Raw genomic sequence first — 11,692 nt, 5'->3', positions numbered from 1 at the left:
GAGAGAGGGATAGGTAAGGGGAGGAGGAGGAGAGAGGGATAGGTAAGGGGAGGAGATAGAGAGAGGGATATGTAAGGGGGAGGAGGAGAGAAGGATAGGTAAGGGGGGGGAAATAGAGAGGGATAGGTAAGGGGGGGAGAGATAGAGAGAGGGATAGGTAAGGGGAGGAGATAGAGAGAGGGATAGGTAAGGGGGGGGAAAATAGAGAGGGATAGGTAAGGGGGGAAAATAGAGAGGGATAGGTAAGGGGGGGAGAGATAGAGAGAGGGATAGGTAAGGGGAGGAGGAGAGAAGGATAGGTAAGGGGGGAAAATAGAGAGGGATAGGTAAGGGGGGGAGAGATAGAGAGAGGGATAGGTAAGGAAATAGAGAGAAGAAACAGAGAGGAGGAGAGTAGAGAGAGTTAGGAAACCGTGTTGGTGGCTCTGAGACAGCGTGTATGGTGAGGTCTCCATCCCATAAACCCACACCTGAGTCTCGCCGGCTGCCGCGGCGACCCTTGGTAACCACGGCGATCTCCGTCTCCTCCTGGGGCATCTCTGTGATCTTCTGCAGGAACATCTTCTCCAGAGCCTCCGCCATCAGCACGATGTCATCCCCTGGCTGCACACACACGCACGCGCACGCGCACACGCCACACACACACACACACAGCGGGTTGAAAGCCTGAAAATACTCTGGAAATGGTGTGTACCTATGTGTGTGTGTGTACCTTGTTGTAGATGTAGCAGTTGGTGAACATGGTGTTGAAGTCCTGGATGCACTCCTGGGCGTTCCAGTAATAGCTGTTCTCCAGACGCTTCTTGATGGTGCCCAGGTCCATGGGCTGCTTGATGATTTTATAGTAGTCCTGGGAGGGGGGGGGTCGTGGGACATGGGGAGGGAGGGGGGGGGGGGGATGGAGACAAGGAAGGAAGCTTGAGAAACGCACACACACACAGTACGTACACACGCACACACACAGTACGTACACACGCACACAGTACGTACACACGCACACAGTACGTACACACGCACACACACAGTACGTACACACGCACACAGTACGTACACACGCACACACACAGTACGTACACACGCACACAGTACGTACACACGCACACACACACACAGTACGTACACACGCACACAGTACGTACACACGCACACACACAGTACGTACACACGCACACACACACACACAGTACGTACAGGCAGGTTGAGTCTGATGGCGTCTACGGGAGCCTGGAAGGGCCAAGAAAACTGGTGCTTCCACAGGGTCTTCAACAGCACCTTCAGGAGGTACTGCAACACAGACACAGAATCACCTAGCAACACTGGATCATGTCCCACCTAGCAGCACTGGATCACATCCCACCTGGCAACACTGGACCACTGGACAACACACCACCAGAAGCCAATTTGTCCCCCAAACCACCCCCATACCTGTAGCTGATTGGTCTGCCGTTTGGGTCTCGAAGGGTTCCATGTCTCGGGAGGGGGGTGGTTGAAGTAGAGGGGGGGCGGGGCCAGGGGCAGACCCTGGCTGCTGCCCGCCTCCAGGCCGTCTCCCATAGCAACAGCAGGAGCAGGAGGAAGGGGAGGGGGGAGTCCCAGTCAGACGGTACGACCCTGGGGGGGGGGGGGGGGGTCACCTTCAGGCCATCATACCTATCACTGGGCTCTCTGGGGAGGAAGATCAGCATCATCATCATCATCCTCATCACTGCCCTCCTCATCATCATCATCTTCCTCCTCCTCCTCATCATGACTAGAGTATGTTGAGATGTTGTATTAGTCCTTACATCGTTTATAAACACCTCCTTGTCTCCCCCTTCCTCTCCCCCTTTCTCCCTCTCCATCTGTGAGGCTGCATGTGTTTGTGTGACGTCTGTTAAAGGGGACTTACATCTCTGCCTGCAGTTAGTTAACCTGCGTCTAGTCATGGGGAAGGGGCATCTCTGCTGGAGGTAGTCAGGGCTGATGATGGGCAAGCTGGGCTTGGTCTTGGATTGAGAGATTGGGGAATGGATGTTACCTGACACAGTAGAAAATCCCTTGAGAAAGCTTGGAGATATTACAGAGGAGGGAGAGAGAGTTGAGGGTTGGGAGAGAGAGGGAGGAGAAAGAGACGTTCTGATTAAAACGCTCAAAAAACTTATCGTACACACTCACGAGTCTAACACACACTCGCCAGAGAAACACAAAACTATTGATGACTGCGTGTTGCCAAGAATGAACAAAAACATGCAAGGCACTGTGTCAACAAAACGAGTCACAAGACTGGAAAGCGCGTCGCTATCTCCAAAACTGACATTCTAGCTTCAAAGTGTTTTCTAAGCTAATTAAAAGAAACCCCATGGAGTTAATACGGCTTAGAAACGAGAAGGAATACCAGTGTCCTGGATTTTGACCCAATATGCCGAGTTAACAGTCAAAATGGCGCTATACCACACAGAACGCAATGTTTTTGAAAAAGGAGTGTGTATTTTATTATGGTTGGGGGAATGTTTATTGAATGGCACCATGGCAGCGACACAACCGCTATCTAGGTTAGCTGTGTCAGCAAAAACACTGACAGCTACGTACGTAAACACTCTTTAGGAATACTAACTTGGACAATGCCGTTATTCTGAGACCTACATCGTATTTCACACGTGCTTTGAGCGCCTTACTGCGTAAGCTACGTACCAGAAAATGCGTTAAGTCTGTGAGCGCCTTACTGCGTAAGCTACGTACCAGAAAATGCGTTAAGTCTGTCACGAATACGGCCTACGAGGCTACAAACAAACAGCCTAGCTAGTTAGCGACTAGCCTGCTGCCGTCCCGCGACTAGCATGCGCAGTGACAACAGGGAGTGCCCGCTGCTCCTTAAAATGCCCCTTACTTCATCATAAAGGCACATACAAAAAAAACGTACACCGTGTGCAGTGGACTCAAAGCTAGACAACGTAAAGACAACGTAGAGAATCTTCCCGTGCGTCCGCACCGGTGACAGGCCTGCGAAGAGACAGCTCGTGCCTCGATGCCACAGCTTGCTGACAGCAGGTGAAATACGTCACCGAGACCGGTTCCAATAGTTTTACCAGACTCCCGGGTTTGTATGTTTTCGCCTGCCGTACCAATATCGCCACAAAGTGACCCCAAAACGCCTTTGATTACCTTCCTCTTCAGATGTCAGCGCGCGCAGATCTTCCTCACCCTGAATCCAGAACAAACAGCCCCGTTTGACGTCGATGACGTAAGACGCAGGGCAGTTGAACGTCGGTTCGTCGAATGTCACCTCTCGCTATGGAAACCTTCCACGTTATATTAAAAACTAAACAAAAAGATGTATACATTCACACAGTGCAACTTTTTGCTTTTCCTCAACCATTATTTTCTACTATTATTTTCCTTTGTATTAGGATACACTGAGTTCAATTAGGCAATTTCTGTATCAAATGTAACACTTTGGTATTTCTTTTCGTATGTTTTGTTATTAAAACCATCTGGAAGTTTCATTCAGTGTTCATATTTAGGTGGTTTTAATGTAAGAAACAAAGTTGTCAATACCTTTTTGAATAACCAATAAAATCCAAACGTTTTATTAATTGATGGAAAACTACTCAGGACTGTTTCTGGACTTTGCAGGTATAAACATAAAAAGGTTTGGAACGGGCTCAGGGTAAAGATTGATTTTACAAGACCTAGTATACTAGATACTGCAGCATTAGTCCATGAGGGCGACATTCACCACCCTCTCTTTGGAGGCATGTTTGAGTCCGACAGAAGGCAGCGAGCTAGCAGTACAACTGGCCCCAGCTTGGCCTGCTCTAGAACCACCTCTGAATAAGACATGTTCCATGCCGAAAACTTGAAGCAAACAAACCAAGCCAACAATAAACTGTTATAAAGGAGTTATAAATGTTTATTTCAATCAACCCAAAAAAGGAAAACAAAAACACAAGCACTTTTTAAAAAAAGACAAAGTCAATAAACCCCCAAAACAGAAAACACAAAACAACATCATAATTCAGTCCCGTCAACTGAGTGTTGCTGTTGTGTCATTATAATGTACACGGCCAAGCAGCCCTCCCCCTGGCCAAGACTACCACAAAGGCACAACATGAACTCAGAAACACACAAAAAACTAGGCATGTATAACCGTTTACTGTTAGAGGGTTGTGTTTGAGAGAGTTTTGGAGAGAAGGGGTGGGGAGGTGCGATGTTTATGAATTAATCTGATTGGCTGATGCGTGAACTGGGGTTGGGCAGGGGGGCTGTGATTGGTCCAGAGTGAGGTTGGGAGGAGAGGACTACTCTATGACTACAACTCCGTTGGAATCTTCCTCCTGCAACAACTCCTCCTCCTCCTCATCCCCCAGAACTGCCTCAATCCCTTCCTCCTCTCCATCATCTCTTCCTCCCTCTACCTCTCCTTCTACTCCTTCATCTATCTCCTCATCAACCAAGAACGCCTCCTCATCCCCAACTTCAAACCCTTCCTCCTCCTCTTCCAGTCCTGCCTCCCCCTCTCCTCCTCGCTGCTCCTCAGGTCTCTTCTCCTCCTCCTCCTCCTCACCCTCTACCCCTCCTCGCTGCTCCTCAGGTCTCTTCTCCTCCTCCTCTCCTCGCTGCTCCTCAGGTCTCTTCTCCTCCTCCACCTCCTCCCCCTCTCCTCGCTGCTCCTCAGGTCTCTTCTCCTCCTCCACCTCCTCTCCTCCTTCCGCCACCTCCACTCCCTCTTCTTCCTCCATCTTCTCTTCCTTGTTCCCATCAGCTTCAGCGGCAGTCTGTCCCGCCTCTGGCCCCGCCCCTTCCAAATATGGCCCCACCTCCTCTGTATCTGGCCCCACCCCCTCCAAACATGGCCCCTCTCCCTCCAAACCCGCCCCCTCTGGCCCCGCCCCTTCCACTCCTGTCTCGGTCTCCGACTGCATCTCATTAGCCAGCTCCGCCTCGGCCACCTCCATCGCCATGGAGTCCTCGGGGTCCTGGTCGTCGTGGTTACCGGTGAAAGGGTTCTCACCCTGCAGGAGAAGAGAGAGGACTGAGCGAGTGTGTACCTTGAGGTAGCTCTCCAGCTTGTTAGAGACGTGTGTGTGTGCGTGTGTGTATGGTGTGTGTACCTTGAGGTAGCTCTCCAGCTTGTTAGAGACGTGTGTGTATGGTGTGTGTACCTTGAGGTAGCTCTCCAGCTTCTTGCCGATGACCTTGTGGTTGAGGATGCTGCGGGCCACAGACAGACTGGCTCTCTTGGACTGCTCCATCATGCCCTGGGGTCAGAGGTCACACCACAAGGGGGGTCACCACACACACTCCAACCAAACGCACTCAACGTGTGGCGTGTGTGATGGTGAGTGTGTGAGCGTGTGAGTGTGTACCTTGCGGTTGTAGTTGTGGTCGGGGGACTTGAGGTGTTTTTGGATGAGGTGGTGCTGCATAGGGATGAACAGATCACAGGCTGCACAGTGGGCCGCCTCCACTTTCCTCATGAAGTGCTCCATGCCTAGCTCTGCAGGAGAGAAGGGTTATTCACACACACACGTTGACATGTCAATGATGTCAACGTGTGTGTGTGTGCCTCCATGCCTAGCAGGAGGAGGGTTTCCTGTACGTACCCCTGGTTAGGTCCTGCTCCCGGTACACCTGACACACTGCAGCACTGTGGTTCTCCATCTGACTGGTCCTCTGCTCAGTCTTCTGGTACTTGTTCATGAGGTACTCCTGTCACACACACACACACACACGTTACAGAGAGCGAGCAGGTCAGCATGGTACCTGTGCATGTGTGTGTCTCTGTGTGTACCTGTAGGAAGTCTGTGGTGGGCTTGGTCAGCTGGTTGGACAGGAACTTGAAGTGCTCCTTGTGGAAGCGGCTCTCTAGATGGGCAGCCATGTCCTCCTTGTAGAAGGAGCGGAACTTACACACCGAACACGCGAACATCACCCTGCAACCAATCACACACAGTGTCACTGGGAGCACGGCCAATCAGAGCCTGGCAAGTTGGGAGGTGAGGTGGGTAGAGGGAAGTTGGAGTGGTACGAGAACAGAGCAGGAGAGAGGAAGAGAGCAGGAGGAGGTGGGGCGGGGTGATCCTGACCTCTGAGTGTTAAGCTTGACCCCTGACCTTTCCAGGAAGCCCCTCCTCTTCCTAAGCTTGGGGGTCTTGTCCTGGGCAGGGGGCGTGGCCTGGGCAGGGGGCGTGGCCTGGGCAGGGGGCGTGGACTGCAGCTTCTTCTTCATCTGGGAGATCTCCTCCTGCATGCTGAGGGCTGGAGGGGAGAGAGACACCCAGAGTAAGAGACAGAGAGAGAGAGGGGAGAGAGACACCCAGAGTAAGAGACAGAGAGAGAGAGGGGAGAGAGACACCCAGAGTAAGAGACAGAGAGGAGAGAGACACCCAGAGTAAGAGACAGAGAGAAAGAGGGGAGAGAGACACCCAGAGTAAGAGACAGAGAGAGAGAGAGAGGGGAGAGAGAGAGGAACGATGGAGGGAGTGTAGATCAGTACCTTTGTCTCCATCTGCAGGGGCTCTGGCTTCCTGTAAAAACACACAGTAGTGTTAGTCACCACTCACACCCCCCCAGGACCCCCCCTCCGACTCACCCCCCTCCAGGACCCCCCCTCCGACTCACCCCCCCCAGGACCCCCCCTCCGACTCACCCCCCCCCCAGGACGCCCGCTCCGACTCACACCCCCACTCACCCCTCCTCCGACTCACCCACCCCACTCACACCCCCCCAGGACCCCCCCTCCGACTCACCCCCCCCCCCCCAGGACCCCCGCTCCGACTCACACTCCCACCCCCTCCGACTCACACCCCCACTCACCCCCCCCCCCCGGACCCCCTTCGGACTCACACCCCCCCAGGACCCCCGCTCCCCCCCCAGCAGTAGCTGGCTCTGTACTCACAGCAGATGGGGTCTTGATCTCCTTGGTGTCTCCGTTGTTCGAGGCAGCTTCTGCAGATCAGACGAGCAGTTTAGACCCAAGCTCAGGGTGGACATGCATGTGTGTGTGTGCGCGTGTGCATGCGTGTGTGTGTACCATGGCTGGGGTCAGGCCCTGCAGCCTCGGTCTTGTTCATCTTGGACTCTGGTTCGTCTGCAGCTGTCAGAGTCTGCTTGCGTTTCTTCTGCCCGTCGCGCTGTGGCCGAGTCTGCTGCTGCTGTGGTGGTGGTGGTGGATGTTGTTGTTGATGTTGTTGTTGTTGCTGGGGGATGGACACACCATCAACACACACTCCCAACGTACGTACACACACACACACACACTCACCAAGCATCTACACACACACTCCCTCACACAGGCCATCATCATCATCATCACTCACCCCACACACAAACACACACACTATTTAAACACACACTCCTAGTATTGGGCACCACCCCTTTCTAACATAGGCAAACACCTAGGGAGCACACACACACACACACACACACACACACATTAAACACACACACACATTAAACACATGCACTACAGACAGAAGACTCCACAATCTTACACACAGATGCAATAGACAGTTCAACAGACAACTCTACACACACACACCATCTCTACACACACACACCATCTCCACACACACACACACCATTACCCCTCCGCTCCACACACACACACACACACACACACACCATCCCCACTAAACACACAAACCATTTCTCCACTCTAGACACACCATCTCAACACACACACACTGTATCTCCACTCAACACACACTGGATGCGATCACGGCAGTGCCGTTTCGTTCTACCCCTTTAGAGGTTTGGGATTGATTGACACGTCCTGAAGATGCTTAAACCATGTAACCATCACTGGCCCTCTGCTGTCACTGGGCCTCCCAGCATCACTGCAGACATCAGACCACCCACTGAGCTAAAACACAGAATGCCCATTTAGCAGAAATATCTCCCTTAAGGACTTCCCCTTTGTAGCGCTGTAACCATTAGCCATCGTAGCGTTAGCATTAGACCATGTAAAATTAGCATTAGCCTTTGTCGGCATCGGCCCTCGTAGCGTTAGCATTAGACCTTGTAAAATTACCATCAGCCTGTGTAGCATTAGCGTTAGCTTTGACTGTGTGGGGCTGGTAAGGGGTGGGCCGGCAGGTGGGCGGAACACAAAATCAACAAGAACCCAAATTAAACGGATAAAAAGTCAACTAAAATAGGCAGAACACTGTGTTGGTGAAGGGGGGCTTGGGGCTCATTCAGGATGTGGCCCTGAAGCATGTGAACTCAGCTGGCCAAGGGGAGGAGGGGGCGTTGCATTATGGTGACGTAATGGTCAGACAGGCCGTAGGTCAGGGGTCATTATCGGCAGACAGGCCATAGGTCTTGTCCAGGGCTGTGACCACGCACCACCGGGGGTGGGGGGGTGGGGGTACTTACTCGGTTGAGGGGTCTCTTCCGGCCACGCTGGCGCCCGGCCCTGGGCCCCCCTCCAAAGTGCCTCCCTGGGAAGTCATGTTGCGGGCCGGGGGGCCCCTGGTGGTGGGCCGCCCCGCCCTCGGAGTACATCCGGTGGGACAGGAGTGACGGGAGCTTCCCTCGGCCCCCCGGGGAGAGGCCGTGAGGGTGGGAGTGACCTCCTCCCCGGCCTCCACCTCCCATGGGAGTCGGGTCGGACCTGCGGCCTCCAAACCCTCCCCCTCCTCCTCCTCGGCCTCCAGGGCCCCCAGGACCTCCTCCCCTCCTGGGGGAGCGTCGGCCTGCTCCTGCCCACCCCCCCGCTCCTCCTCCTCCTCCCAGACTGCTGGAAAAGGGGGAGTCTCTCATGGCCTGTCGCATTTTAGCGACCCCGTAAGAGGAAGGGGAGGGGCTGTCGAAGCCGCCTCCCCCCAGACCGACTCCGCCCCCGACTCCTCCTCCTCCAAAGCCGGACCCCCCTCGCGGGCTCAGCATGTCGCCGCCCCTCCCGTCGCCGTAACCGTAGTTACCGGAGCGGGCGTAGAGATCACGGGAGGCGAGGGAGGACGGGCGCGAGTCGAAGGACTCGAACTGGTCAAACCTGCGGATGGATGGAGGGAGCAGAGGAAAGAGGGTGAGGGAGGGAGGGAGGGAACTACCTCCACCTCCTCCTCCCCCCTCCCTCTCTTCAAGCCTAGTTTCTCTCATGCGTATCACGATGAGGTTGTTAACTTGGACCAATACGTGCGTGACAGTCCTGGTGTCATCGACCAATCACAGTGCTTAACACTTGTGCCCCTCCCCTACTTGGGATCCAAACCTGGTGAGGGATGATGGGAAATGAAATTATTTACCCTGGATAGTTACTCTCACCCCCCCCTCCCCCCCACAGGGACTTGGCCTTTACAGAGGGGCGGGACAGACAGATCTGGTGGAGAACGGTAGGTCACAGAGAGACAGACAAGAGCTTTGTCCAATAGAAATCCTCTCCTCTCTGAGGAGGGTGGTTACCATTGCATCATACTGGGGGGGAGGGCAGGGGGTGGGGCACCCTGTCGATCTAATTAAAGTAAAAGGTGTGTGTGTGGGGGGGGGGAGGGTAGAGTTGACAGTAATCCCTCCCAGCCAATCAAATCGACCGCCCAGAGAGAGAGAGTTACCATGTGGAGGATGAGAGAAATAGACAGTGGGTAAATAAAAACAAATTTTAAAAAAAGAGGAAAAGAGATGTGGAGAGAGACCCTTCACATAGAGATCTACTGCAGGGGAGGAGAGAGATCTACTGCAGGAAAGAGAGATCTACTGCAGGAAAGAGAGAGATCTACTGCAGGGGCATGTCAGCAGTTCACGCCTCCAGGTATCCACAAGGGGAACTGTTCAGCAGATGGGATGGAATGGTTTTCACGTAGCAGTTGATCTGCATTCTGCTCCACCACTGAGCTACACCCACCCACCCTGGCTTCAACTACCTAGAGAACCCTGACTCTGGTTGGGGGGGCTGTGTGTGTGTGACAAACTAAAGGTTCAGCTCCAGAGCCAAAACAAAGACCCCACCCAACCCCACCCTTGTTGCCATGGTATCCCAACCACACCCTTGTTGCCATGGTATCAACTAATCAATTATTATACACCCCCCCCCCGCCGTTGCTGTATACAGTCAGACACCACCGACACCAACAGCTAGCACTAGCCAGGATATCAGCTAGCGCTAGCCAGGATATCAGCTAGCGCTAGCCAGGATATCAGCTAGCGCTAGCCAGGATATCAGCTAGCGCTAGCCAGGATATCAGCTAGCGCTAGCCAGGAATTCAGCTAGCGCTATCCAGGATATCAGCTAGCACTAGCCAGGATATCAGCTAGCACTAGCCAGGATATCAGCTAGCGCTAACCAGGATATCTTCTCTGTCCATTATGATGCCTCTTCCTGCTGCTTCCTCTAAGCACCCAGCTGGTCAGGGATCCCGAGCACCCCTCCAGAATATTTTAACCACAGCACTATATTCTCTCTGCATATCAATACCGACTGGTTGGATGGATGGATAAAGGAGGGATATGAGAGGGAGCGAGGTATAAGGAGGGGGAATAAGGGAGGGGTGGATGGATAGAGGGAAGTTTAGGTGGAGGGAGGAGGGGGGAAGAGGGGGGGAGGAGGGTCAGTGGGCTGAGACTTCAGGTGAAGAGAGAAAGGAGATAAAGGAGGGAAAGGGGGAGAGTTGTCCCTAGGGGTGAAGTGAGGTACTGATCTGGAGGGGTTAACCATACAGGGCTGTAGGCTCTGTGTGTGTGTTTTACCTGTCGCTGCGCCCCCCTCCCTTCATGCCCCCCTCCAGCTGGGTCAGCATGTCCAGGCGCTGGTTGATCTTGGCGATGACCGCGTCCGCGCTGGTCCCTGTAGACGACAGCAGGGAGCTCCCAGAGAGCCCTCGCTTCATGTGCCCCCCACCCCCACCCCCACCACCCCCGTAGCCCCCTCCGTAGCCCCCCAGCCCCGACATGGGCTCCTTGTAGCCTCCTCCACCACCACCTCCTCCACCACCTCCTCCTCCTCCACCTCCATATAGGTCAAAACTGCCCGAGCCTGCAAGGAAAGATGGGGGGGAAATCTAATCAATCTTACACCGGGATAACATGTCTAAACTAAGGCTAAATTGTTGTATTTTCCAACAATTAACAACTTATTGTATTTCACCTTTATTTAGCCAGGAAAGGCTCAGAGATGTAAAATCACTACAGCACTAAGTCAATACATCGTCGCAACAACTACAAATAATGTAATAACAGAATAAGTCAGTGGAGAAAAATAAAATCATAAAACTTTAAAAACATTTACAGGTCTGGGAGTCGGCCACAAAATACGTCAACAATGATTTAAAAACACTGAACTGAAAAAGCTTTTCAAGTTGATGGAGCCGCGTACATATAACACATTATGTACACAATGTCCTGGGTGGGTCACGGCTAGCTAGCTCACCAGCCATGTACCACGATTAGCGGTGTGGCTAGTCCAGATCTTAGCTGTGTTCAAACTTAATTACCTCTGTTTCCTGACTGTGCACCTCCTCCGCCGCCGCCTCCACCCCAGCTGGAGTATCCTCCTGTAAGAAAGGCCGTTTAAAGAAAGGTGCCAGATGCATACTGATGCGATGAAATAAGCCAACTCTTAGCTAGTAATGAACAGTCAGCTAGCTAGAGCTAGCGATCTAGGCTATGCTAGTAGGCTAACAAAGGATACCCAGTAAGGCTAGCTAGCTACTTTTGCTACTACTGGCTAATTAGCTAGGTAGCGAAGACGTGCTAATAACGTTAACAGACATTG

General features: G+C 53.1%; 2 protein-coding genes across 5 annotated transcripts in view; both read right to left on the bottom strand.

Moving 5' to 3' along the window:
* The window catches only part of LOC134009032 (bromodomain-containing protein 4-like), a 9,663-nt gene extending 9,129 nt beyond the window's left edge, over positions 1–534 (bottom strand). The window contains exon 1 of one of the 2 annotated variants that reach the window (XM_062448691.1): positions 471–534. The gene's annotated coding sequence lies outside the window, so the exon portion shown is untranslated. The remainder of the gene's footprint in view (positions 1–470) is intronic. The other variant, XM_062448690.1, reaches the window with a different exon arrangement.
* Positions 535–3,866: 3,332 nt separating this feature from the next.
* On the bottom strand, positions 3,867–10,875 carry akap8l (A kinase (PRKA) anchor protein 8-like). 3 transcript variants are annotated; one of them, XM_062448711.1, is made up of 12 exons: positions 10,669–10,875; positions 8,359–8,977; positions 7,013–7,178; positions 6,878–6,927; positions 6,476–6,506; positions 6,066–6,237; positions 5,771–5,912; positions 5,583–5,688; positions 5,346–5,476; positions 5,142–5,237; positions 4,626–4,991; positions 3,867–4,583 (listed from the first exon to the last, which is right to left on the bottom strand). In XM_062448711.1, exons 1-12 carry the CDS (start codon positions 10,869–10,871, stop codon positions 4,278–4,280), a joined length of 2,388 nt encoding a protein of 795 aa, XP_062304695.1. In that variant the 5' UTR covers positions 10,872–10,875; the 3' UTR covers positions 3,867–4,277. The 3 variants fall into 3 exon arrangements, with proteins under 3 accessions (XP_062304695.1, XP_062304693.1, XP_062304694.1); XM_062448709.1 differs by having other exon boundaries at positions 3,867–4,991; XM_062448710.1 differs by having other exon boundaries at positions 3,867–4,991; positions 6,093–6,237.
* Between the last annotated feature and the right edge of the window lie 817 nt (positions 10,876–11,692).

This window comes from Osmerus eperlanus, chromosome 22 (genome assembly GCF_963692335.1).
Source record: "Osmerus eperlanus chromosome 22, fOsmEpe2.1, whole genome shotgun sequence".
NCBI classification, from domain to species: Eukaryota; Metazoa; Chordata; class Actinopteri; order Osmeriformes; family Osmeridae; genus Osmerus; species Osmerus eperlanus.
The sequence above is the reverse complement of the archived record's forward strand: the minus strand, read 5'-3'. Positions and strand labels throughout refer to the sequence as shown.